A 27,980-nucleotide genomic window follows, 5' to 3' on the forward strand; every position below is an offset into this window, starting at 1 on the left:
GACTTTTCATTACATTTATTTAGTAGCCTAGATCTAAAGTGACTTTAATGAATGCTATAACATGACAAATTAATACTGGATACTATTGATCCTGAGGAGTAAAATACGACGCAGTATAAAAAATAAAATAAAATTAAATGAAATAAAATCGTAAACCAAACCACAAACGTCTGTGATTGGTCCATCCTGAACAGCGCAAACAAAAGTAGCCGGTTCCTCGTGATATTTCTATAAAGATACTGCTTCTCTAGCTGTATATAAACTGAGAAACATTAAAAGCATATGAATTGAAAATACACAGCGTATAAAAATTTAATTTCGACTCCCATTCCGACACTTGTACCTTTAAATGGCCATTCTAGTGACTTGACTTTATTTCTCCGGCAGGTAGTTCAATGCAGAGTCACAGAACACCGACACATTTTGGTGGGTTCTCGTTGTTTTGACCACGCCTTTTATTAACATCTCATGCCGCTGTGTGAATGAACACCATGGAGAGGAGGACCGCTGAAATGCCCCTTTGCATGGAGAGAGAAACGCCATTAATGGACAAATAAACGCCGTATTAATCATATAAATCTGTGTCACTGGTGGGATTATTACGGACCGACAATGGCAGCTGTGAGTCTGACGGATCCGCTGTGCAAACCTTGTTCTTACCGTTCACATTTCAAAGGTAATGCCGATTTTATTAAATGATCATCTAACTGGATATGATGAACACATTCATTGTTTATTTCTCGGTTGCTGAATGTTTACAGTGGAGCTGTGCGTGAGGAAGCCCTTGATGCCCATTCACCTGAGCAGTGATCAAGTGGCACTGGAGATGCTGTGTCTCTGCAGCCAGCTGGATCTATTGATCAGAGCTCAGGTCCATCAGGTGAGAGCTGAGATCTTTAAACACTGAATATACATGTGTGTTTGTCTCAGCATTCAAACATCTAATCTACATGAGCAGTTTCAGGAGCAGATTAAACAGGACACTAGTCCTGAGGAGTCTGAAAGTTTTAAGAGACAGGGTAAGTTTAAGACTATAATGATGAAAATGTGTAAATCAAAATTAGTATAATTGCTATCAAATACATGCAGAACCTCTGATTCTGGTTGTGTCAATAGTGGCTGAGATAATATATCAGATGTACCAGTGCCTTGAACATTCGTCAGAATATTCGGTGCTTCAGCTTGAGGTAACTAATCACCTATTAACCATTCCTCTGAACTCCGTTATAATTTTTTGATAATGTGTTCCCATTCGTTTCCTTTTCTTTAGGAATTTTTGGATGTTATAGGACTATCTGATGTATTCCCTCGAGTGGAAGTTTATATGATACACGGCAGACCTATTGACATGCTGGAAAAATCGCCTTCAGATGGTGAGACCACAGAAGTAGAATAATTGGCTAGAATGGTAATTATTTTGGAATGCGGTACTGTAACATTCACCACCCAATGGTTGATACCCTACCTGGGTAATAATAAACTTTATTTGTATTTCACCTTTTATACAAGAAATGCAGCTTAAAGGGTTAGTTCACCCAAAAATGAAAATTCTGTCTTTTATTATTCACCCTCATGTCGTTCCACACCCTTCGTTCATCTTCAGAACACAAATAAAGATATTTTTGATCAAATCTGATGGCTCAGTGAGGCCTGCATCGGCAGCAAGATCATGTCCTTTTTCAATGCCCAGAAATCTACTAAAGTCATATTTAAAACAGTTCATGTCAGTACACTGGTTCAACTTTAATATTATAAAGCGACGAGAATACTTTTTGAGCACCAAAAATAACGACTTTATTCAACAATATCTAGTGATGGGCGATTTCAAAACACTGCCTCATGGAGCCTCAAAACTTTACGAATCTTTTGTTTCTAATCAGTGGTTTGGAGCGTGTACCAAATTGCTAAAGTCACGTGAACTATTGAAGTTTCAAAACACTTGATGTAACAAAGCCTCGTTTACTGAAATTATGTGATTTTGGTGCTCTGAACCACTGATTCGAAACAAAAGATTCGAAAAGCTTCATGAAGCAGTGTTTTGAAATCGCCCATCACTAGATATTGTTGAATAAAGTCGTTATTTTGTTATTTTTGGTGTACAAAAAGTATTCTCGTCACTTTATAAAATTAAAGTTGAACCACTGTAGTCACATGAACTGTTTTAAATACGTCTTTAGTGGCTTTCTGGCCATTGAAAAAAGGGAGTGTTATTGCTGGCGATGCAGGTCTCACTGAGCCATCGGGTTTTATCAAAAATATCTTAATTTGTGTTCTGAAGATGAACAAAGGTCTTACGGGTGAGGAACGACATGAGGTTGAGTAATTAATGACAGAAATTTAATTTTTGGGTAAACTAACCCTTTAAAGTGTTCTACAATAAAAAAAAAATGCTGATTAATCCATTTGATTGGAAATGCTTCATCTTTTCCAGATTATTTTCCTTTTATTGGGAGGCTGAACCAGCTGCTGGTGCTTAGTCAGCAGGTAAATGAAGATGTGAAGCATCTGGGCAGTCATAAGTACATTGCACATCAGCTATCAGCAATTTATGTGAGTTTGTTTGACTTAATCTTCATTCACATAATATTATCTGTCCATAAAAAGCATAAAAAAGCTTGATTCTGTACAACATTACATTTTTTTTTGTTTCTATTACAGCAAGTGCTAAACTCTTTCAAAGACTGCTTGTCATTATCCATCATAAGAAAGGATATTGAGGCCAATTTCAAAGAGTTAAAGATGTCTCTTTCGAAAGAGGATGGATCCAAGCTTGATCCTCAGTTGCCAGCACATCACGCGAGCTGGTGAGAGTGGTTTTTGGTTCCTTTTTTAAGAATCAGAAGAAAGAAATCCTGCATAAGTAATGGATTTACTTTTCACAGGGTGTCAGAGTTAACACAAAACATGATATCTACGGTTCTATCGCTCTCAGAAGAGCTCACCAAAGAGTTAAATCCCCTCAAGGAATCTGTCTTTAAACCCTCCTAACAGCTGGATCCACAGTGCCTCAAGTGGATGGCGAGAAATTGTCACCGAATAAAAGTGATTCTCTCGAATAAATTGATCATTTAGAGTGTCATTTGATTTTGTTCGTCTGTATAGACCCACAGATAAGACTGTGATAATGTGACCAAGGTATATTTCAAGACCTTGAAAGATTGCTAACACAAAGAAAAAAGTTTACATTTTGAGTGCTGCCACTTGTGAGTAATTTATTTTTAGCCATTTTAGATATTTTTAGCATTGTTTGCTCATGTTTTCTGAGTTTTCATACATATAGAGGATTTTTTCTTTTAAAAAAAAATGCAATGACAGCTTTTATAATGCATCTGTATACTTGAAGTGACTGTTGCACATGTTCTTCCCATTCTGTACATGATGGTGATGTGATTTCAAAAAAAAAAAAAAAAAAAATGGTGATGTGATTTCATACCTCCACCCTTCAAATGTAAAGTCACCTGATCATTATCACAAAATAAACTGAAACGGTGATCAGGAGAAACGGATATGCTGGTTTACAGTTTAGTAGTCAGTACACAAAAATATTGAATATTGAATACAGAATGCTGAACAATCAATCAGATGTGAATCAAACTAGATGTGAACCGTCTGAATTTATTATATATTAGACTGTTTTATTACATATTAAAGTTAATTTTATTTAGCATAGTTAATGATTATACATTATAGTTTCATAATATAACTTAAATACTTTTTGTAAACGTTTAAAATACTGTACATTAAATGTCTTTATGTATAGATTTAAGCAGTATTTATGAAAAATGCTGTTCAAGTACAAAGTAGTGGTATTGCTAGTAAAATTATTTGCTCAAGTTATATAGCCTAGTTTTTTTTTATTTATTTTTATTATTATTATTATTATTTTAATTAATGCTCAGTAACATAAGACCATTGTCAAGGAATTGCATACAAATACACATATACAAAAAACAAAACAAAAAAAACAAGGGTTATACAAAAAAAAAAAGACTAGACAAAGATACAAGAATGCATACACTATCATTATTGGTACAATAATATACAGACATTGATATATAGGGAAAGCTTTTAAATATATGTATTTTCTTTAAACATTTCTTCATAATATTTTATAAATTTTAGGGATTTTTTTGTTATTTATATATCGAAGAAATTTGAGAAGTGATATTAATTGATCTGGAAATTTGAAATGGGGATAAGATGTAATATTATTTGCAAACATTTGTTTATGAATAAAGAATTTACCATATAAAATAAAGAAATTAACAATGTACTCAAGGGGTCTATTTTTGTCATCCATATAATAAAAAATAATGTCTTTTAAACTGAAAGAATGATTAAATAGAAGGTCGGACCAAAATAGTTTGGATACAGGGCAATCATAAAACAGATGAGCAAATGTCTCGTCTGCTAGCTTACAAAAAGAACATGATCTGTCAGTGTCCAGATATTTAGAAATATTAAAGTTGATAGGATATATTTTATGTAGAATTTTAGCCTACAGTACCTCCTATCGGCTGACGTCAGACGTACAGCGCGCTCTCGTTGACGTGCACGCGACTATGTTGAACTGGAAGTAGCCAAATCTATACGTGCAGTTTACATTAATCTCCCAAATCCAGATGACGGCGGTCACTGGTAAGATTCATCAAGGTATATAACTGTATATATATATATAACTGTCGTGATATATAAACAGAAAGTCTATACTAAAGCAGAGAGGTCAGTAGACACTTAATACCTCGATTATCTTTTCTGTGCTTATTGGTTTAAATAATAAATCTAATGGTATGTGAGGTGTGTTACAGTACTGACAGTATCGAAAACGGTTTGTACCGTTCACACATTCAGAAGAGTGAAACTGCAGGTTCGTCTCATTTGAGGCTTTTGTTTCAAAATGACACGGAATGAGAGAATTCTGATTGACACTCAAACTAGCCAATCAGGTCTTTGGTTTTGTTTTGTTGACGTGTATCTCAGCCAATGGCATCCAAGAAGAGGTTACTTCTCGCTTAATGCTGTTTTGTGTGTTTTCCGCGTTTATATTCATATCTGTATCAGTGAAAATTGAAGTGAAACGTTTTTTTTTTTTAATATTTTGCAAACATGTTTCACTATTGCATTTACTAAGGTAAATTAAGGGTTTTCTGTTGGAAGTTAGAAAAAATCACGGAAACTCTTAAGTGTTTAATCTTTTTATCTAGTTTCTGTGAGTATAAAACATACAGTATGAAAGCAATTAGCTTTGTCAACATTAGCAGTAATACTATCGCATCTTACATCAAATATTGCCTTATATTAACAATGATAGTCAAAAGGTTGAGATTTACTGGTTTAGACTGCATAGTATCAACAACATTGATAATTTTATCCTGATGAATAGCTATTTTAAGTGTATTAAAAGAGTATTTAGGTGATACTAACGTTATGAAACTATAATTTATATAATCATTAAATAAAGTAAAATAAATTCTAATATGTAATAAAATCTATCACAAAATCAGGTTTACGGTGATATTATTGGTTTTTAATTCAGTATTATTGGTTTTTAATTCAGTTTATGTACTGTAATTGTATATAATCTATTTATTTTTTTACCTATAAACAACTGATTTAATTGTTTTTCTTTTGTTGTAATTCAGAAGAGCGCATCAGTTCCTAGTCCAGCTATGATCTGAGAGGAGATGATAGCAGAGCCAACTTTACTGTCCAGATCGGTGCAAAAGTAAGACACGTGAAAACTACCTCTGCATTTTCATTATTTTAATAATTATATTTTATATTCAAGGTGTGCTATGTTTACATAGAAACAACTGCATGTGCATCCTGTTTTCAGAGAGAACTCAGTAGTCGATGTCTCTTCCTGTGCATCGGTGCATCACGTCTCAAGTGAGAGAAATGAAAACAGACAGAAGACTGTGGTAAGAGAACCACTCCCACAGTAAAAACCACAGTGCTGTAAAAACTAAAAACAAACACTAAAAAACACCCCCTCCAACTACAGATTACATATCATAGTACAGACAAAATTTCCTTTGAGATATACTGTAAGATCATTTCTAATGTGTAAGTATTTTTGATGTGTGCAGAGGGGAAAGAGAAAAGCCCGGGAATGCTCTGAAAATGCCAAGCGAAAGCATTCAAAGAGCAGTAATGGTAGCCTGGGCAGAGCAGAGAATGAACAGCTCAAAAATGGAGATGTGGAAGCCGTCACCCTGTTTGAGGTGGTCAGCATGGGCAGGAGTGCCATGCAGGTACATCCATCTAGATCAGCCCTGCAACAGATAACTTCTCTTTAGGTCATCTAAATGTAAAGAAATCTATATTATATGGATGTTTGGTCTGTTTTTTGCAAGGCTGTGGTGGATGATTGGATTGATGCGTATACCGTTGACAGAGACACAGCACTGCTCGATCTCATCAGCTTCTTTATCCAATGTTCAGGATGCAAAGGCAACTGTACTATCTTTCATAATACAATATCATTTCAAAATAGTATTGATAGTTTTGATGGTCTTGGTTCATTTTTAGTCGTTTAGTTTTGTTTTGAGGCTTGTATCTAATAAATATTATAGTTCTGGATGTGAATGCTACGTGTGTTCTTGTAGGGATGGTCACAGCAGAGATGTTTCAGAGCAAACAGGGTACTGACGTCATGAGTAAAATGGTGGAAGATCTGGATGAGGTTAGACATCCAGCATACTCATCACTGAATGCTTTCCCATGTTCTTTGCTCTTACTGATGACTTATTTGTTTTTTGTTTTTTTTAATCACAGGGCACAGGTTTACAATATAAGAAGTTCCTTGCATTTCCGTGGATTTTAACTGTCACATGGCCTCTTGACATGGTACGGTTCAGGTCACTTCATGTAATTTTCACTGTAATGTTGTCTCTTATGTTCATGAATGATGCATTGATTTGACGAAGAATACAGTAAAATGGTAATATTGTGAATTTTAATTTTCTAATTTATTAATAATTTATTCCTGTGATGGCAAAACTCCAGTCTTCAGTGTCGCATGATCATTCAGAAATCATTCTAATATACTGATTTCTTGCTCAAGAAACAATTCAGATTATCAGTGTTGAAAACAGTACTTGCTTAATATTTTTGTTAAAACCATGATACAATTTTGCAGGTGTTCAAAAGAATAGCATTTATTTGAAATGGAAATATTTTGTAATACTTTAAATGTCTTTAAATGTCTTCACCCTTGCTGAATAAGAGTATTCTTTTCTTAAATTTTTTTTTTACTGATGCCAAACAATTTAAAACTAAAGTTATTTTTCCATGTTTATCCTCTCTCCATCCTCCTCAGGACAGTGGCGAGTATCCCCTCATCATGTCTGGCCTGTACTGGAAGAGGTTTCGTTCACACTTCTGTGAGTTCGTATCGGTGCTAGTGGCCCAATGTCAGAACTCTGTAATCTTTGATGGCTACCTCTTGAACACACTCATTTCACTGCTGACAGAGCTCTCCGATTCCAGAGTTCGCGCTTTCAGGCACACCTGCACGCTAGCAGGTAAGTTCCCCCTGAACATTAATTCCCCTTGACCTGAACCACACACACATCCCGAATGCTGATGTTTTGCCACTGTTCTGTGTGTCTCTGCAGCAGTGAAGCTGCTCAGCGCTTTGGTGAATGTGGCTCTCAACCTCAGTGTCAGTGTCGATAACAGTCAGCGGCTGTACGAGGTCGAGCTGGCAAAGACGGCCAGCAAACGGGCTTCTCAGAGGCTGGACAGGATCCAGAGAAAGATCAGTGAGGTTAGACTGTGACAGCAAGTCTGGCTACAGAGTTCAACATTTCTACATAGGTCTTTCTGAAGTATAGTCAGGGTCCAAAACTGACACTCGCCAAGTCCCAAGTGTGAGTCAAATTTGGGTTTGGTGAGTAAATATAACTATAGAAATGTAATAGATGGTTTGAATCACATTGTATATATGATACTCTTGACGCTCACTGATATAAGTGACATGCACAATTCAAACAGACATATAAATGTCTACTAACTATAGTACATGACTCACACTTCCCAAGTTTTTTTTATCACCAGACATTCATGTGGTGACGCATACTGTTGGTGGAATATTATAATATATAAATGATATAGACTAGCATTCAGAAGTTTGGGGTTGGTAGGATTTTTATAAGTTTGAAAGAAATGTCTTATGCTCACCAAGGCTTAAAGTATTAAACCCTTTAATACTTTTACAAGGCTGTCATTGGATGGACAAAAAGCTCTCAGATTTCATTAAAAAGATCTTCATTTGTGTTCCGAAGATGAACGAAAGTCTTTGGAACGACATGAGGGTGAGCAATTAATGACAATGTTTAATTTTTGGGTGAACTAACCCTGTAATTAAAAAAAGTCTTACTGACTCCAAATGTTTGAATGATAGTTTTGATGTACAGGAAACAATAAAGTCAGGAAAAAAGCCAAGGATCTTGTGATGAACCAAACTGAATTAATTACTTTCATTCCTCAGTTACAGGACAGGAAATTTGAAATTGAGAACATGATGGATGCCATTTTCAAAGGAGTCTTTCTGAAGAGATACAGGTAATCTTTATTTCAACCACACTTATAGCCCTCACTTCCTTGAAAAAAATCAAAACTATGTACCATCATCACTGTGTTGAATTTCAGAGACGTGATTCCTGAAATCAGAGCCATCTGTATGGAGGAACTGATGGTGTGGATGAAACTATATAGTTCAGTGTTTTTAAACGACAGCTACCTGAAGTATGTGGGATGGATGATGCATGACAAGGTGGGTGACCCAGTAGTCTACTGCTTAAAGAACAGTTTATTTTTCTGATTGTTGTTGATGAGTTGAATTGATGTTTGACCACATTTTATTTTTTGTATATTTTTCAGCAACCTGATGTGCGTCTGAAATGTGTGCTGGGCCTTCAGGGACTTTATCAGGACCAAAGTAGTTCCAAAATGGACCTTTTCACGATACGGTTTAAGGTAACAACTGCTTCCACATTATCACACTAGTTGTGTCCCAAATGACGCTCTATAGTTTACTATGTACCGTGTAGTGCTGAGAAAGGTATATAGCTCACCCATAAAAAAAAGTGCAAATTTCTTTATGGAGAGTTGTTTACTGGCTGTAAGTTTGTCCTCAAACTCTTGCAGTCATGCTGTTTTGCCCAAACTCCTCAAATGGACGCAGTCTGTAAGCTTCTTTGGCAGTATTTAAGTTCAGGTCCAGTGGGCAGGATTGCTGATTGACAGGCTAGAAAGCCCCTCAGGTTTTGCCTTGGGCTCACTGGCCTGATAGCTTCCCACAGGACCCCACCCTCACCGTACCCTCACTAACGGCAGCAAGCACATTAGCACAAGCGTGATTTGAAGAGCTGTTTAAGTGCATCGTGGGTCTTTAACGCAAGTCCTCTTGTAGGTTTTCGAGATAAGATTGCTCTCATAGCGGGTAGTTAAAGTGTTTACATGAGCGATTGAATACTGTTTCTGTTGAAGGAGAGGATGATCTCTATGACGCTGGATAAAGACCATGAAGTGGCCATACAGGCCGTGAGATTGCTCATGGTCATCTCCCAGTAAGTATCTTCCCCTTGCTCCTCATGCTGACTATTCCTCATAAAGTGTTATCATCTAAACTTTGACTTCTCCTCTGTAAAGCATATTCGTGACTGTTCTTCACGTAATTGCTGAAATTATTCCCTTTTGTGCCAGATCCTGTGAGGATGTTCTGAGTCTTGATGACCACAAGAACATCTTCCAGTTTGTGTACTGCTCTCACAGACCTCTAGCTATCACTGCGGGTGAATTCCTCTACGATAGGTCTGTGTTCATTGTCTTGGACTGCTTATGAGTCATTCTACAAAAGCCTTCCCATTTGTCTCCCACATATATGTAAATGATAGCTGTAAATAATTTGCTAACATGGTGTAATCGCTCTGTTCTTAGGCTGCTAAGTAACCCTGAATTATCAAGGCCCAGAGAAGGAGCCTCCGATCAGGATAGACACAGAGAGTTAGTCCTAGCCAGAGTGCGAGCCCTTATCCACTTCCACACTGAGAGCGAGGTTTGTTAACTGTTTCTTTTGTGTGCTTAAATATAGGATTTCACATGTTCATACTCACATATAATCAGAAAGAAAGTGAAATGTAAAGGTCAAGTATGGTAACCCATATTCAGAATTTGTCCTCTCCAAGTTAGTCAGCCCTATACAAACATGCCTGTTTTGTTGGAGTATGATGATTTTGGTTCTCTCCCTTGTGTTTTTAGCTGCACCAGCATGTGCTGTACCTCGTGGATAGTCTTTGGGACAGTGCAGGAGCTCTGCTGAAGGACTGGACCGGTCTTACCTCATTGCTCTTACCTCACACTTCCTGTCAGGAACAAGGCTAGTACACTTTAGTGTGCACTACAGTATACACTCAAGCTTACCAGCTTATTACACCAGAAAACTAATATTTATAATGATACAGTGGGTACGGAAAGTATTCAGACCCCCTTCAATTTTTCACTCTTTGTTATATTGCAGCCATTTGTTAAAATCATTTAAGTTCTTCTTTTTTTTTCCTCATTAATGTACACACAGCACCCCATATTGACAGAAAAACACTGAATTGTTGACATTTTTGCAGATTTATTAAAAAAGAAAAACTGAAATATCACATGGTCCTAAGTATTCAGACCCTTTGCTGTGACACTCATATATTTAACTCAGGTGCTGCCCATTTCTTCTGATCATCCTTGAGATGGTTCTACACCTTCATTTGAGTCCAGCTGTGTTTGATTATACTGATTGGACTTGATTAGGAAAGCCACACACCTGTCTATATAAGACCTTACAGCTCACAGTGCATGTCAGAGCAAATGAGAATCATGAGGTCAAAGGAACTGCCTGAAGATCTCAGAGACAGAATTGTGGCAAGGCACAGATCTGGCCAAGGTTACAAAAAAAATTCTGCTGCACTTAAGGTTTCTAAGAGCACAGTGGCCTCCATTATCCTTAAATGGAAGACGTTTGGGACGACCAGAACCCTTCCTAGAGCTGGCCGTCCGGCCAAACTGAGCTATCGGGGGAGAAGAGCCTTGGTGAGAGAGGTAAAGAAGAACCCAAAGATCACTGTGGCTGAGCTCCAGAGATGCAGTCGGGAGATGGGAGAAAGTTGTAGAAAGTCAACCATCACTGCAGCCCTCCACCAGTCAGGGCTTTATGGCTAAGTGGCCTGACGGAAGCCTCTCCTCAGTGCAAGACACATGAAAAAACCCCTGAAGGACTCCAAGATGGTGAGAAATAGGATTCTCTGGTCTGATGAGACCAAGATAGAACTTTTTGGCCTTAATTCTAAGCGGTATGTGTGGAGAAAACCAGGCACTGCTCATCACCTGTCCAATACAGTCCCAACAGTGAAGCATGGTGGTGGCAGCATCATGCTGTGGGGGTGTTTTTCAGCTGCAGGGACAGGACGACTGGTTGCAATCGAGGGAAAGACGAATGCGGCCAAGTACAGGGATATCCTGGATGAAAACCTTCTCCAGAGTGCTCAGGACCTCAGACTGGGCCAAAGGTTTACTTTTCCAACAAGACAATGACCCTAAGCACACAGCTAAAATAACGAAGGAGTGGCTTCACAACAACTCCGTGACTGTTCTTAAATGGCCCAGCCAGAGCCCTCACTTAAACCCAATTGAGCATCTCTGGAGAGACCTAAAAATGGCTGTCCACCAACGTTTACCATCCAACCTGACAGAACTGGAGAGGATCTGCAAGGAGGAATGGCAGAGGATCCCCAAATCGAGGTGTGAAAAACTTGTTGCATCTTTCCCAAAAAGACTCATGGCTGTATTGGATCAAAAGGGTGCTTCTACTAAATATTGAGCAAAGGGTCTGAATACTTAGGACCATGTGATATTTCAGTTTTTCTTTTTTAATAAATCTGCAAAAATGTCAACAATTCTGTGTTTTTCTGTCAATATGGGGTGCTGCGTGTACATTAATGAGGAAAAAAATTAACTTTAGCAAATGGTTGCAATATAACAAATGAAAAATTTAAGGGGGTCTTTACTTTCCTTTACTCTACTTTCCGTACCCACTGTATATACAGCTACATATTCAAACAACACTGCAGTTTTGACTAATATGTTTTAATGATTACTAGAAATAGAAATAAAAATAATTGTTTGCTATCCAGCATTATCTCCACTGGTTGAAACCAACTGTGAGAAAACAAACTTGCACTTTTTTGTGCTGTGCCTATATATTTGAGTGTGTATGTATATGAACCGCAGCTCTGAGCAGTGCTGAGGAGGCCTTTGTGATTGAGCTCATGTTGGCGTCAGTGAGGCAGGCTGCAGAGGGTCCACTTTTGTCAGGGAGAGGAGCAGGTAAAAAGGTGAGACTTCCTTTTGAATCTCTCATTTACATACTTTCATTAGATGGTGCTGATTTTACAGCCATTCTCTTTCTTACAGATTGACTTACAGATTGAACATATTGTGGGTACTTGCTAGTTGCATATCTGTGTTTGTTTTTAGGTGATAAATACTAAAGAGAAAAAGTTACAAACCGATGTCTGCACTAAACTCACTGAACACTTCATTAAAGTGCTACCTGAGCTGTTATCTAAGGTAAAACAAATATAAGTTTTACCATGACTGATTCCTCATAAATTGACAGTGGCTGATCACCTGATATCTAATCTTATATTCTAGTACTCAGAGGATGCTGAAAAACTGACCTCCTTCCTAAGAATACCTCAGTTTTTCCAAACGGACTCCTGTGATCTTGAAAACTCACGGGTGAGTGCATGTGTGTCATCTGATGCATTGATGACTTCACTGTATAAAATAATAAATCTAACATAATAAATCTGTATCTGTCTTATTGTGAAATATTATTGTTTTTTATTTTAATATATTTTAAAAATATAATTTATTCCTGTTATGACAAAGCTAATATATTCAGCAGCTATCATTCCAGTCTTCACTGTCACATGATCCTTCAGAACTCATTCTAATATGCTGATTTGGTGCATTTCTTCTTATTATTAATGTTGAAGACAGTGATGCATTTATTCAAGATTTGATTGTTTTGAAAAATAAATCTTTTGTAAGTTTACAGATGTCTTTAATGTCACTTTTGATCAATTTAATGTGTCCTTGCTGAATAAAATTATTAATTTCTTAAAAAAAAAAAAAATCGTACTGACCCCAAACTTTTGAACAATAGATACAATCTCTTTTAATATTTTAATATGCATTTTGGTGTAGTATGTGCAGGCGTTGCTGGCTGAGTTGGAGGCTGTGGTGGACAGACACACAGACACGGGGCTGCTGGAGATGGCTGCTCGTTCTTACCAGACCCTCTGTGCTCAGGATTCACCATGGCACCCCCTGGCCCGACCCAGCTTTGACCAGCTCATTCAGCACTGGACAAACACACTGGAAACATGGTTAGGAGAATCGCTAAGTGTGAGTATGCTAAAGAACCATAAACTCTGATAGCCAGTGGTATATGTTCTTTTACAAGCTTGTAACAGATGCATAAATGGATTTTGTCTGGATCTTGACACTAATAAAAAATTTATTTGATTTATGACATTGATTTATAGTGACTGTACCATACAGAATAGAGTATAATTAAAAGTTCTTCCTTTCATGTACAGAGCGATTGTTTCACTGCGAACGAAGACAACACTTCGGAAATTCTGTCCACACTGAAGAAACTTACTGCGTTCAACCTGTAAGCAGTTTCTGTTAGTTTATTCTTTCCACATACACACTGCAACATTTGTGATAATCACATTCACATAATCACATCCACTCATTCTGTGAGTTTTACATTCCCTGCTAACAATGTTATGTTCTATGAATGTTTTCCTAACATTCCCATTAGGTTATGAAAACATTATTTCTGAAAGTTCTGCAAACATTCAAAAAGTAATTATTTCTATGTATTGCATCAGTTTAGAACTGTACACAGAATTATTCAAAATATGGTCCGTTTCTTAATGTGTCTTTATGTCTCATTTTGTCGGATGTCATTTAAATATATTTATTCTTATTTTATTTGTGTTGCTTTATTAAATCTGCCTAGTGCTCAGGATCTGTCTAAATGGAGCCTTTATGAGCTGGGGACCAAACTCCTGGAGGCGGAGATAAAACATGGTGGTCTTCCAATGGAGGTGATATTATTAGCCCTGTACCTAACCATCATTCTTTTTTTTCTTTCAGCAGATTCATCTTTCTAATTTGTAATTCCCATAGGTGACAATTGAGGCTCTGCGCTGTATGTGTAGCTGCATTCTGTGGAAGCTCAACACCTTTGGAGAAGGTGTGACCTCCAGGGTGAGCCATATACCTTTCTCTTCCACTCTGATTGGCCGGTGACTACTGTCATAGATGGCCAAGATCATGCTTAGAATGCTAATATCTACATGCACAGACTTAAGCAGAGTTTTCCCTTGGGTGATTAATTAATCAAGCATTTTCAAGCATGCGAGACTCTCTGTCAACAGAGTTGCCGTATGATCTATCACGAAGAGCCGTGTCCTTTAAACCTGCCACATTACTTTTCAAATATCAACACAGAGGCTCTATGGTTATGTCTAGTGTATTTTTAATAAGTGATAGAAAGTGATTGATAATAAGTCTTTAGGAAAAGTAGGTGCTGGTGATTGATTGTAGGGGGCGTAATTGTTCGCCTTTGTGTGGACATTTCAACGCTAATAGCAGGGTCTTTTATTAGACCTGTGTTTCCATGCAGTGCACGGGGTAATCATATCACCCCAACTCTAACCTTTATGCAGTGAAATATCGGCGGCCATTAAGACTGCTGTAGGTAAGAGGTTCTCAATGCTGGCTCAGGAATGGCCGCTTTCTCCTCTGGCCTCGTCATCAATAACTGACAGCGCAGGCGGCAATTTTTGGCCCAGGCGGCAGCTCGGCTCAATCTGCAATTATAATATCAATGGCGACCCGAGGTGAGGGGGAAAAAAAGACGTGTTCAGCATAAAATTGGGATGTATGTCCGTTTCAAAAGAGTCATTTAGCTGAATTGACATTTCGACTACGTGGGATGGAGGAACCGATCCGGCACGTCCACCTCGGAGCTCCACGTGCACGTAATTATGAAAGAATATTTTACACACAAGTCTGGCGGCACTGCTCGCAATGATGCTTTCATCAGTCTACATCAGTTAGAGCCCGCTGTGCTTCTTTTCGTTTCTGTTATTTTGCGTAATTATACTCTCCTCATTCCTGACGCTCAAAATACATTTGACTTTTTCCCCCAAATGTCAAAGCTTTGTGTACTTTCTCAGTCAACACGGTCATAAAAACTGCATGTATAATAATTAAATAAAATTAGCAAAATACTAACAACTACAAATGTAGTATAAATCAGAATCCTTGTAGGAAAAGAACTGTCATCATTATGGATGTTTGTTTTTGTGTGTGGTTTTAGGAGTCCGCACTCCAGCAGAGAAACCAGCTACGTGCGTTCTGTGAGAAATGTCACCGCTGTCTCTCTCACGCTGAGCAGCTTGTACGAGAGCAAGTGAGCATCGCTTTTCTCTCTCTGTTCATGGCATAGCACTCGATTCAGCCTTTTCTTCAAAGTGGATTATTCCAAACACATCAGAGCGTATTGTCTGTGTGTTAAACAGTTGCATGTGTGCCAGTGGGCCGATGCGCTGGCATTGTTTGAATCCTGTTTGTTTTGACTTTAATTTCTTGCGGAGTGCCCTTGGCACCTGCGTTGTGTTTTAATGAATCCTCACTCCATGCCAGGGCAAGCTGACTGCAGAAAAACACACTAATTGAAACTAAAACAAATGGAAGTTCCTGGCAATCTGTTTTTTCAAGACTGCTTCGAAATGAGTCAATGTTCTCAGTTTCGAGCTGTCATTTTAATTCAAATTAATCAATCACATCAATTATTTAGGTCAAGTAATCAATTGAATTAATGCTGAAAAAGCTTCCTAATAATTCTTAGTCATTACATTATTGTGGCAGATAAGTAAAGCATTGAAGTTTAATTATTAGAAGACTGACGGCTTGGGCTGTTGCATCACATCTTGCTGTTTTTTAGCATCTTTAGTCATGAGTGCTTGAATAATTGTGCTTATTTCATTTTTTTTTTTTTATATATAATTAATCACACTAAATTAGCACTATTTATATTTGTGATATAATGGAAATATAACAGTATTAGGTGTTTTTTTAATTCCAAAATAATTGACTTCATTAAATCATTCTTTTTGGAAAATGGTTATTCATGCTGCGTTCACGCCATGTCATAATTATCGCAATTATGAGATAACAACACGTGACGTTGTACTTAGAGCTGTTCACATCGGACTGTGATTTATGTGTTTCTATGGCAACACAATCAACACCTAAACGAATTTGCAGTGGTCAGGTGGTACTGCTGTCACATGGTACAAGTCAAAGCTCTCTGTAATTACAGTAATTCTTGCGTCTTAAATTCTTGCATCTTTAATTAGATTAAGGATTATAGTCGATTTAAGATAAGAATTTATTATGTTGTCTACTTTATATCACATCTGTTGATCAGACACTGTCTATTTTATGTTTTTTTTTTTTTTTCACAAAGGCCTTCATGTGTCTGAGTGACGTTCTCATAGCTCATAATTACCAGCTTCAGATGTGGGATTCGTCTGCTGGCACTCCATTGCTGTACACCCCTGATCCCAAACTCCAGAAAGCTCTTCTTTCCTTCGTCCTGGAGCATGTCTTCACCAGCCCTGAGCTGGATACCCACAGCAGTAAAGGTCCTCTTCTCTTTTCATTCACAGTAAATCATAAGGGTCCTTGTTTGGCCTGTGCTCTGCTGTGGGCTGACATGTGGGCGGCCTCAACAGATCCAGCTTTGCCTTTTAGATCAGATATTTTGTATGTTCTTGAGGTTTAACTGAGGTTTTTTTGAAAATATGCATAAAACAGAGAACTTTCATGTTGTTGGAACTCAATGACACATTCAACATGGGGTTTTCAGAAAGGGCACAAAATGAACACTCATCAAGTGACAAATGCGAGTAAAAAATGCCTGTGGAAAGTCAATGAAATGGTGAAATGACTTCCCAATTGGCCGGTAACTTTGAGCTACAGTATCTGACCAGTTTGGAGTTCAAACGTCATTTAAAGAAAACAACTGATGCAATTTTTTTTGTGTGTTTGTGTGTGTGTAAAATTGACCCTATATAAGATTATCTACAATACCTAAGGGTATCTTAAAATTCTGCCACTAAAATTCACACGGCCCGGGACAAACTTTTTATGTGTGGGTGTGGGCCCCCCTCTCCCCTGGGCCCAATTAAGCCAAGGAGACGAAAACATGAGGAACAAAATCACAACGGCTCTTGATGCTTTTGTGACAAACGTAGTTTCCCTGGGAGACAGAGACTGTCTCATTCTATATATGATGCTCTGAGTGACACAGTGACATGTGCTGTTTGTCAGAAATATGCAAGGAAAAACAGCTACATAATTCATATTTCATAATGTTATATATTCATTTATACATTCATGTTATTGTGTTATATCTCTATATATATATATAGATATATATATATATAGATATATATATATATATATATATATATATATATATATATATGTATATATATGTATATGTAAAAAAATAAAATAGCAAAATATAGTTATGTAAAATTAAGCAAAAATTAACAATGTTTTTTTCAACAGTAATAATAATACCTTATAATTAAGTTACTTAAATAAGTTAGTTGAGCACCAAATCTGCATATTAGACTGATTTCTGAAGGATCATGTGACACTGAAGACTGGAGTAATGGCTGCTGAAAATTCAGCTTTGCCATCATAGCAATAAATTACATTTCATTTTAAATTACATGTTCAAATATATTAGGATAGAATTATTTCTGTAATTATAATTTCACTGTAGTACTGTTTTAACTACATTTTGATCAAATACATGTAGCCTTGGTGAGAATGAGAGAAAAATCTTACTGACCCCAAACTTTTCACACACACACACACACACACACACACACACACACACACACACACACACACACACACACACACACACACACACACACACACACACACACATGCACACAGGTTTGTTTTTATGAATTGTGGGGACATTCCATAGGCGTAACCGTATGTTCTATCGCCCTACATCTAAACCTACCCATCACAGGAAACTGCACATTTTTACTTTCTCATAAAAACTCATACTGTATGATTTGTAAGCCTTTTGATAAATGGGGACATGGGGTAATGTCCTCATAAGTCACCCTTTCCTTGTAATACCCATGTCATACCCATGTCATTATACACATTTGTGTTCTGATATGTCACAAAAACGCGCAAAAAATATACTTACAAAAGTGTCCACATAGGTCGTAATAGTCTCAATTTCACCAGCAGATGGCAGTCAGTCACTACACCAGCCTATGCCAGGCACAAAATAATCACATAAAAAACACAATCTGCCTCATTCTCCCTGTTGCAGAACACAGTATTTGTTTGTGGATAGTTAATCTGATTTCACCCACACCTTCTCACTGACCTATCAAACATGCCACTGAATCAAGGAGTGTAAGTCCAACAGATAATGCATTATGATAATAATCCATTGTACTATTATTACGTGAGATCTTACAGAAGTTGCGCTTGTAAATGAACGGGTAATTAGATCAGAACAGAACCTTGTGGAATAATATTTAGAAGTCCACACGAAATACAAGAAGCTTTGGTAGGCATATACATCTACTGAAAAATCAATATCATCTCTCCTAAACTAGTTTTTATGTTGTTTTTGGCCTTTATGTTGCTTTAAGACAAACACAAGCACCATATGAGATAACATCAGATTTTGTGGTATTTGATTAGAAATCAAGCATGACTGAAGCAAATCAGATCAATTCTATAAATATTTCAGAGAGTTGACGATTCGTGCTGGCACAAATTCCTTACCGCTTGAAAAATGCAATATAAGCTTTTGCTGGTAACATGTAATAAAAAGCAATTTAGTTATTGGATTTTCATCACGTCACTAATGCTGTTATGAAACCTCTCTATTAAGTGATGGCTTCAGGACCAGGCAGGACGACGATAGACACATTCTGTTTCCAGAGCAGAAAATGTTGTTAACTTTAGCTCACCTCAGGAAAGCATTTCATTTATAAGATTTGAGTATCATAATTATACCGCTCTCTTATTGAATCTGTACCTCTCTGTTTCAACCTGTCTCTCTCTCTCTCTCTCTGTGTGTCTGTCTGCGCAGTCAGTGAGAGTGAGTGTGGAGAGGGACGGCTGGAAGACTTGCACCGGCGGAGAAATCTTCTGGCAGCATACTGCAAGCTGATAGTGCACAGTGTACTAGAAATGAGCATGGCTGCTGAGGTTTTCAAGCAGTATGTGAAGGTACAGTATGACACTTCACTCATCATTCAAGTTTCCTGCCTCTCTGCCCACAGTGAACACCAGCTCATTAAACCAAAGAGATGAGCAAAGATCTGTTAATCAATTTGATACCTATCTCAGAACAACTCATAACATTGTAGTTAAAATAAATGATAATTGATATATATATATATATTTTAAATATTCCTAATGCATTTTATTTACTTAAATATATTTATATGTTTTGTGTTGGTTCTTCATGAGTCTCTTGTTTGTCCTGAGCAGTTAAACTGAGCTCTGTTCTTCAGAAAAATCCTCCAGCTCCTGCAGATTCATCAGTTTTCAAGCATTTTGCATATTTGAACCCTTTCCAGCAGTGACTAAATGATTTTGAGATCTGTGTTTTCACACTGAGGACAACTGAGAAACTCAAACACAACTATTAAAAAAAGTTCAAACATTCACTGATGCTCCAGAAGGAAACACGATGCATTAAGAGTCGGGGTGTGAAAACTTTTGAACAGGATGAAGATGTCACAATTTTTCTTATTTTGTTTAAATATGATTGTTTTTCATTTAGTACTGCCCTTCGGAAGCAACAGAAGACACTTGCATGTTTCCCGGCAGAAAAATTTAGTACAATTTACCTTGATATTTGAATTCAAAAGTTTTCACTCCTCGGCTCTTAATGCATTGTGTTTCCTTCTGGAGCATCAGTGAATGTTTGAACCTTTTTTAATAGTTGTGTTTGAGTCCCTCAGTTGTCCTCAGTGTGAAAAGATGAATCTCAAAATCATACAGCCACTACTGGAAAGGGTTCAAATATGCAAAAATGCTTGAAAACTGATGAATCTGCAGGAGCTGGAGGATTTTTCCGAAGAACAGAGCTCAGTTTAACTGCTCAGGACAAACAAGGGACTCATGAACAACCATCACAAAACATAAAAACAGTCATGGATCATCAGGTAACCACACACAGTACTGAGAATCAATGGTTCACATACTAGAATGGGGTTATTTTAATAAATTCAGCTATTGTTTTGTCTTGTGAACTAAATGCAAACATCTTTTATGTAAAATATCTTACTCAGGACAGTACTAAACAAAAAATAAAATGCATTTTTTATTATCCCTCTTATTTTATTAAAAAATAATTCTCATTTCACAGATTCTGCAAGTGGTTCACATACTTTTTCATTTTTTCATGCCATTGTATATACTTATTTTATGCATAGTAATTGCTATATTTTTTATTGTGTAAAACAAAAATTTAAAAAAATTATAAAAACATCTGTTTAGCATAATGATTATTGGATTAGGCAGAGTATTTTCCTTTAAATTTATGAGGTGAAGTTATTCAAGTATTAGATGTTGGTGATTATTCATTTGACTCCTCTGTTCTTAACTGGAGCTCTTAGGCTTTGAATTTACGAGCTAATATGTAGAGTTTACAGTGCTGTGTGTTTGTATATTTGTGTGTGTTTGACACGCTGACATGATTGGAATGCCCGCATGGCGCGGCCAGCACAGAGCAGCCAACATTCTCTGAGCAACATTCTTCCTGATGAGGCGTTCAAAGAGAAAACTACTACCACTACTACTACACACACACACACACACACACACACACACACACACAAATATTCTTACTGATTGACAGCTTTCAAAGTTGAGGCAAATATGGTAAAGTTGGTGTACGTCACAAACCCCTCATTTGAACGGCTTCACCTTGGTTATAACTAGTCACTTCTTTTGTCTGGCATTGCCAATTTTCATGACTAATTAGAGCATCTTGAATTAATATGTTTTAAAGCAAATAGAGGGTAATAAATGGATGTAGGTGTTCCATAAGCCTTAAACTCGGAAACCGTGTAAACATTGAATTAGTCTTATGTAGCCAGACCTTTAGACTGAAGGCAGAAGGTCTGGACTCCATAGCAGCTTTCACTGGTCAAGGACCAAACAGAGGCCGTCTGACTGACATGTAAAGCAACCAATCACAGTTCGTTTTATTCTGTGTCATGTTTAGGGCTGTGAAAATGTAAAGTCGATGTCCCTACAAAAACAGGCCGGTGTATTTTAAGGAGTCTAACTTTAGATACTTCATATACTTTTGAAAATCCTTTTAGCATTTAGTTGATCCTGATAAGCGCTCATTGTCACAGTTGTAAACACACGACGGCTTTCTTCTTCCATGAGTGGGTTTGGTGTCACTGCATTTTTGTTTCCAGACAGACCGTTAAAGAACGTGACGCACACATCTCCCGGAAATCCTGTAGAATTCAAATCAGATAAAACCAATCAGATGACGACTTCAGAACTCCTGAAGTGTTTCCAATTTTGTGTGCCATACGCATCAGAAGTTCAGCCGGTGACGTCTGAGGCTGAGATTAAACATTGAATGAAAAGATTTGGCATGTCATACAGTACTGTTCAAAAGTTTGGGGTCAGTAAAAAATTTTTAAAAGAAAATAATACTTTTATTTTGCAAGGACACGTTAAAGGTGCCCTAGAATTAAATATTGAATTTATCTTGGCATAGTTAAATAACAAGAGTTCAGTACATGGAAATGACATACAGTGAGTCTCAAACACGGTTGTTTCCTCCTTATATAAATCTCATTTGTTTAAAAGACCTCAGAAGAACAGGCGAATCTCAGCATAACACCAACTGTTACATAACAGTCGGGATCATTAATATGTATGACCCCAATATTTGCATATGCCAGCCCATGTTCAAGCCATTAGACAAGGGCAGAACATCTGGATGTGCACAGCAGAATCATCAGACTAGATAAGTAAGCAAGGAAATGCAAAAAACGGCAGATGGAGCGATAATAACTTACATGATCCATGATATGATGATATTTTTAGTGATATTTGTAAATTGTCTTTCTAAATGTTTCGTTAGCATGTTGCTAATGTAATGTTAAATGTGGTTAAAGTTACCATCGTTTCTTACTGTATTCACGGAGACAAGAGAGCTATTTTCATTTTTAAACTCTTGCAGTCTGTATAATGCATAAACACAACTTCATTCTTTATAAATCTCTCCAACAGTGTGTAATGTTAGCTTTAGCCCATTAGCCACGGATCACAGCCTCAAACTCATTCAGATTCAAATGTAAACATCCAAATAAATGCAATACTCACATGATCCATTGTATGCATGCAGCATGCATGACGAACATCTTGTAAAGATCCATTTTGAGGGTTATATTAGCTGTGTAAACTGTGTTTTTGCTGGTTAAAGCATGCGAGAGCTCCTTGGGCGGGGCAGCATGAGAATTAAAGGGGCCGCAACCTATATATCGGTGCATAGTTAATTATGCCCCAAAAATAGGCAGTTAAAAAATGTATTTAAAAAAAATCTATGGGGTATTTTGAGCTGAAACTTCACAGACACATTCAGGGGACACCTTAGACTTATATTATATCTTTTAAAAAGAAGTACTAGGGCACCTTTAAATTGTTCAAATCTGCCATTTATATAGTATAGACATTTATAATGTTACAAAAGATTTCTATTTTAAATAAATAATCAAATAATTTCCACAAAAACATTAAGTAGCACAACTGTTTTCAACATTGATAATAATAAGAAATGTCAATATCCTCGTGGGCAGCGCAGTTACACTTCGGATTGACCTGAGTTTGAGTCCCGGCTCGTGGTCCTTTCCCCATCCCACTCTCTCTCCCATTTTGTTTCCTGTCAGTTCTTAATACTATTTTATCTTAATAAAGGCAAAAAAACCAAAAATAAACTTTAAAAAAATATGTTTCTTGAGCACCAGATCAGTGTATTAGAATGATTTCTGAAGGATCATGTGACACTGAAGACTGGAGTAATGACTAATAAAAATTCAGCTTTGCTATCAAAGGAATAAATTACATTTAAATATATATTCAAATAGAAAGCAGTTATTTTAAATTGTAACAATATTTCACAATATAACTGTTTTTACTGTATTTTTTAATAAATAAATGCAGCCTTGGTGAGCAGAAGAGACATCTTTTACAAACATTTAAAAATCTTACTGATCCCAAACATTTGAACGGTAGTGTATAATGAACTAAAACCCCAAAGCCGGAGAGGAGACTTTGACTCCTCATTTCAGAAGTCCCCCACACACCACTGAACCTCCAGGAATTATCGGGGCATGTTTGACCATAATTGTCTTAAAATCTTAAACCTCTCGTGACTAATAGACCAGAGTCTTATCCTGAGAGCCAGACAGACTTATGGGTAATGTGCTCTCAGTATGCCACAGGCTTGCATTCCTAGGGGTGAAGCCATATGGCAGACATGGAGCCACATCGAGTGTTCTTCACAGCCTGTATCGCTCACTGCTGTCATTTCTCCCCTGCAGTACTACAATGACTTCGGCGACATCATCAAAGAGACCCTGAACAGGACACGGCAGATGGACAAGATCGAAAGCGCGCGCACACTGGTGCAATGCCTTCAGCAGGTATGGAGGGCTCTCTGTCATGTGACATGCCTCTGCATGCCACATCTGCTCAGCCGACTGTCCCAGGCCCGTGCTCGCTGATGGGCCCCTGCAGCTGTCGACACCTCTGAGACACAATGAATCCACTCTCCCACCATCCCATCATGCTCTGTGTGGAATGTTCTAGCAGCTCTTCCACTCCTTGAATAGCGTAAGAGTAGATTGTGTGCTGAGGGAAGGAATGGAAGTAGTGCTCACACACACACACACACACACACACACACACACACACACACACACACACACACACACACACACACACACACACACACACACACACACACACACACACACACACACACACACACACACACACACACACACACACACACACTCATACACAGATCATTAGACTTTACTTTTGTTCAAAAATAAAAGTAATATTTATTCCATTTATATATTGTAGACTACTGTTCTGTTTTTTAAAAGAAGTCTCTTATGATCATCAAGGCTGCTTTTATATGATCAAAAATACAGTAAAAATTATTGTTAAATTTTATAAATAATATTCCAATTTAATATATTATGTTAAAGGTGCCCTAGAATTAAAAATTTAATTTATATTGGCATAGTTAAATAACAAGAGTTCAGTACATGGAAATGACATACAGTGAGTCTCAAACTCCTCGTTTCTTGTATAAATTGTAACAGTCGGGGTGTACGCCCCCAATATTTGCATATGCCAGCCCATGTTCCCAACATTATGAAAGGCATTAGACAAGGGCAGCCAGTATTAACGTCTGGATGTGCACAGCTGAATCATCAGACTAGGTAAGCAAGCAAGAACAATAGCGAAAAATGTCAGATGGAGCGATAATAACTGACATGATCCATGATAACATGATATTTTTAGTGATATTTGTAAATTGTCTTTCTAAATGTTTCCTTAGCATGTTGCTAATGTAGGCTACTGTTGGTTAAAGTTACCATCGTTTCTTACTGTATTCACAAAGACAAGAGCCATCGCTATTTTCATTTTTTAAACACTTGCAGTCTGTATAATTCAGTCTGTATAACACAACTTCATTCTTTATAAATCTCTCCAACAGTGTGAAATGTTAGCTTTAGCCATGGAGTACTATCAAACTCGTTCAGAATCAAATATAAACACCCAAATAAATACTATACTCACATGACCCGAAGCATGCATGCAGCACACATGACGAACATCTTGTAAAGATCCATTTGAGGGTTATATTAGCTGTGTGAACTTTGTAAATGCACTGTATTATAGAGTCATGAGCTCGATGGGCAGGGAGCACAAGATTTAAAGGGCCAGCAGCCCCTGAATCAGTGCATAGTTAATGATGCCCCAAAATAGGCAGTTAAAAAAATTAATTAAAAAAAATCTTTGGTGGACTTGAACTTGAAAAATGATGTGTACTGATGTCTTTCTGTGGTTGAAATATGGTTCACTGTATTTTTGTATTTTTCACTGCGAGAACACGTGTGGCGTGAGAGCGGCATAGCTTGTCGGACATAGCGACAGTAACTAAAAGAGGCGGGTCTTTGCAAATGGGAAATTTGCTGCTAAAGAAACATTCCTTATTATTATCATTGTTGAAAACTGCTTAATATTTCGGAATATTAGTATTTTTCAGAATTCTTTGAAGAATAGAAAGTTCAAAGGAACAATTTATTTGAAACAGTCTTTAATGTCACTTTTGATCAATTTAATGCAGTTAACTCTGATATCTAGTACTCTGGAAATTTTGATTTGGAAATTACCATAGTTTCTATATTAAAAATATTGCATGTTAATCTAATTATAATATAATACTAGCAATAGCAATGTATATGCTGCTCCATGATTAAAAATGATTCTGTATTATTATTTATTAATTAATGTTGTTCATTAGTATTGCTCAAAACTTGCTTAATTAAAACTAAAAAGTAAAAAAAAAAACTATTTAGGACATTAATCTTGTATTATTAACTATTATTTCATTAGTACTTGATCTGACCAGTGTCTTTTTTTTCTTTATAAACTATCTTGTGATTGGACTTTTTTCCATTTTTCTGTGTGTGTTCAGCTGTATCTGAGGCTGAAACAGGAGCAGGACAGAGGAAACACATGCAGCTCCCGGGTTCAGACCTACAGCAGCATCAAGGAACTGGCCAGACGCTTCTCGCTCACTTTCGGATGGGACCAGATCAAATCCCGTGAATCCCTGGCCATGATCCACAGGTACCGCAGTCCATTCGACTGACTCTACTGCTCTACTTCAGATGTCTGGCGTAGTGATGCAGCTAAAACCAAATGATTGCTATGTTTGTCCTCAAATAAAAATAGTTACATTAAGATGCTGCACTGCATGGCTTCATTTAGCCAGTACATAAAAGTCTCATCTTTGGCTATTTCAGTGCTGAGGATTAATTTTGTCAGCTGCAGTTCTGGTCTCATATTAGAATTCAAATATAGATGGATAAGAGAAGGAATATTCAGGTCTTAAAAGGAAATACTAGTGTGAATGAATATAGTGCGTTTCTTTGTGCAGGGATGGCATTGAGTTCGTTTTCAAAGGATTCGTTCAGCAGTCTGAGAAACACTCTCCACCGTACATCTCATACCTCACAATCCTCAGCGAATTCTCTGGCAAACTGCTCAAACCGGACAAGAAGACTATGTAAGTTGAAGCTAAAACTAAATGAATTCCACACACATGACATCTTGCACTTCTGGGTCCAGGTCTTTATTCGCTAAATCGGTCTCAGTCATGCCAGTTAACATATTGCTTTTATAAACGTGTTATCTCCTCTCTAGCTACAGTTATCTGCAGAAGTTTGCTGGTGAGCAGGTCATCAACAACAGAGAGGAGAGCTGGATGCCGCTGATCTACTACAGAGCATCTCTGATGGGCACGGCTGAGGGAGAAGATGCCACCTCCTTCATCAGCTCTGACACCAACAAACAGCCCTCCCTCACCAACCGCTCCAGATCACCCTCCATGAAACAAGTCAACTCTGAAGGTAAGAGCGCTCACTCGGACATTTCAAGATCTTTCGGTAAATGTTGATATATATATAATGTAAGGTTTATTATAGTTCACCTACTTGTTTCTGTTTTTAACAGGGGACCAAAGGTTTCTTTCACCCTCTACAGAATCAAAAGCAAACAAGCTTTTGAAAAGGTGAGGTCAATAAACACTTATTGACAGAGTGAAGAGTCAGTCATTTGAGTAAGATACTATTGTTTTTTTCTTCCATGTGTAGTTCTGAAGAGTCAAAGGTCCAACCAGCCCCACTGAGCAGAGAGCAGCGGACCAGCAGTCTCGTGACTGATAACGGTCCAAGGAGCAGTGATGAGGTGGATGTTGATACTGTAGATATTGATGTCTAATGTTGTAGTTCACATGTCATCATGGATCTGTTTTTGTATTTACTGTCTTATGATTGGTGGACAACACTATTGCATAATATCCTGTATATGAAAACTGTACCATTTAAAATGGGAATAATAATCATTATCAGATTCAGATCTAGTATGGTGGTGCTGAAATATTTTGTAAAAAATGAAAATACATGGTGCATTGCTGTTGCTGAATTTTTTTGCACTTTCTGATCAATGCACTTTCAAATGTTCTCTGTTTAAAACACTCATAATTATGGGTAACTGTATTGCTAAAATGAATATTGCAATTTGGACCTTCAGTCTTTTCTTTTTTACACGTAATGCCCTGTGTACTTTATGCCCACAAATTACTTTTTTTTTGTGCATATTTCTGAATCATAATGTGTTTGCATTCATTCAAGTACTGAAATAAGCTATACTTGTGTTGTAAAATGAGGACTTTTTTTTTTTCCATTATGTAATATACACATTTATCCTTTTTAATATTTTTAATATTTAAACATCGGAAGGGAGTACTTCATAAACGTTTCAAACAAATTTGACTTGCAGAAAATTAAACATGTTAATTATAAACTGTTTTCAGAGGTGTTACTGCATTGTCTTTAGTTAACAAACATTAGTTTTACAATCCTTAGAAGAACCCATTTCTTTGTATACTTGGGTCACTTTTTCAAAACTCTTCATACAGTAAGCAGAACAGTAGTCTATGTGGG

At 37.2% G+C, this 27,980-nt stretch overlaps 2 protein-coding genes across 6 annotated transcripts; both read left to right on the forward strand.

Annotated features, from left to right (window-relative positions):
• The first annotated feature begins 111 nt into the window (after positions 1–111).
• Positions 112–3,271, forward strand: si:ch211-218d20.15 (uncharacterized). Its single transcript, XM_067410138.1, has 8 exons — positions 112–676; positions 762–880; positions 959–1,019; positions 1,117–1,187; positions 1,271–1,373; positions 2,432–2,550; positions 2,659–2,804; positions 2,883–3,271. The coding sequence occupies exons 1-8, from the start codon at positions 613–615 to the stop codon at positions 2,986–2,988; spliced, it is 789 nt and encodes a 262-aa protein (XP_067266239.1). The 5' UTR covers positions 112–612; the 3' UTR covers positions 2,989–3,271.
• Positions 3,272–4,534: 1,263 nt separating this feature from the next.
• On the forward strand, positions 4,535–27,973 carry si:ch211-269e2.1 (cohesin subunit SA-2). Of its 5 annotated transcripts, none has more exons than XM_067409535.1 (32): positions 4,535–4,638; positions 5,643–5,725; positions 5,837–5,921; positions 6,090–6,254; positions 6,357–6,453; positions 6,609–6,685; positions 6,778–6,849; positions 7,322–7,526; positions 7,620–7,771; positions 8,495–8,568; positions 8,656–8,779; positions 8,887–8,982; positions 9,496–9,575; positions 9,712–9,819; positions 9,946–10,063; positions 10,267–10,384; positions 12,280–12,383; positions 12,526–12,618; positions 12,703–12,789; positions 13,261–13,461; positions 13,656–13,732; positions 14,087–14,174; positions 14,257–14,337; positions 15,455–15,547; positions 16,607–16,784; positions 19,286–19,425; positions 23,775–23,876; positions 25,949–26,103; positions 26,414–26,542; positions 26,680–26,885; positions 26,989–27,046; positions 27,129–27,971. In XM_067409535.1, exons 2-32 carry the CDS (start codon positions 5,685–5,687, stop codon positions 27,253–27,255), a joined length of 3,531 nt encoding a protein of 1,176 aa, XP_067265636.1. In that variant the 5' UTR covers positions 4,535–4,638; positions 5,643–5,684; the 3' UTR covers positions 27,256–27,971. The 5 variants fall into 5 exon arrangements, 4 of the variants coding, with proteins under 4 accessions (XP_067265636.1, XP_067265639.1, XP_067265637.1 ...); XM_067409536.1 differs by having other exon boundaries at positions 4,537–4,653; positions 27,129–27,972; XM_067409537.1 differs by lacking the exon at positions 4,535–4,638 and adding an exon at positions 5,177–5,209 and having other exon boundaries at positions 27,129–27,972.
• The last annotated feature ends 7 nt before the right edge of the window (positions 27,974–27,980 follow it).

The sequence above is a fragment of the Chanodichthys erythropterus genome, chromosome 14, assembly GCF_024489055.1.
Source record: "Chanodichthys erythropterus isolate Z2021 chromosome 14, ASM2448905v1, whole genome shotgun sequence".
In the NCBI taxonomy this organism is placed as follows: domain Eukaryota; kingdom Metazoa; phylum Chordata; class Actinopteri; order Cypriniformes; family Xenocyprididae; genus Chanodichthys; species Chanodichthys erythropterus.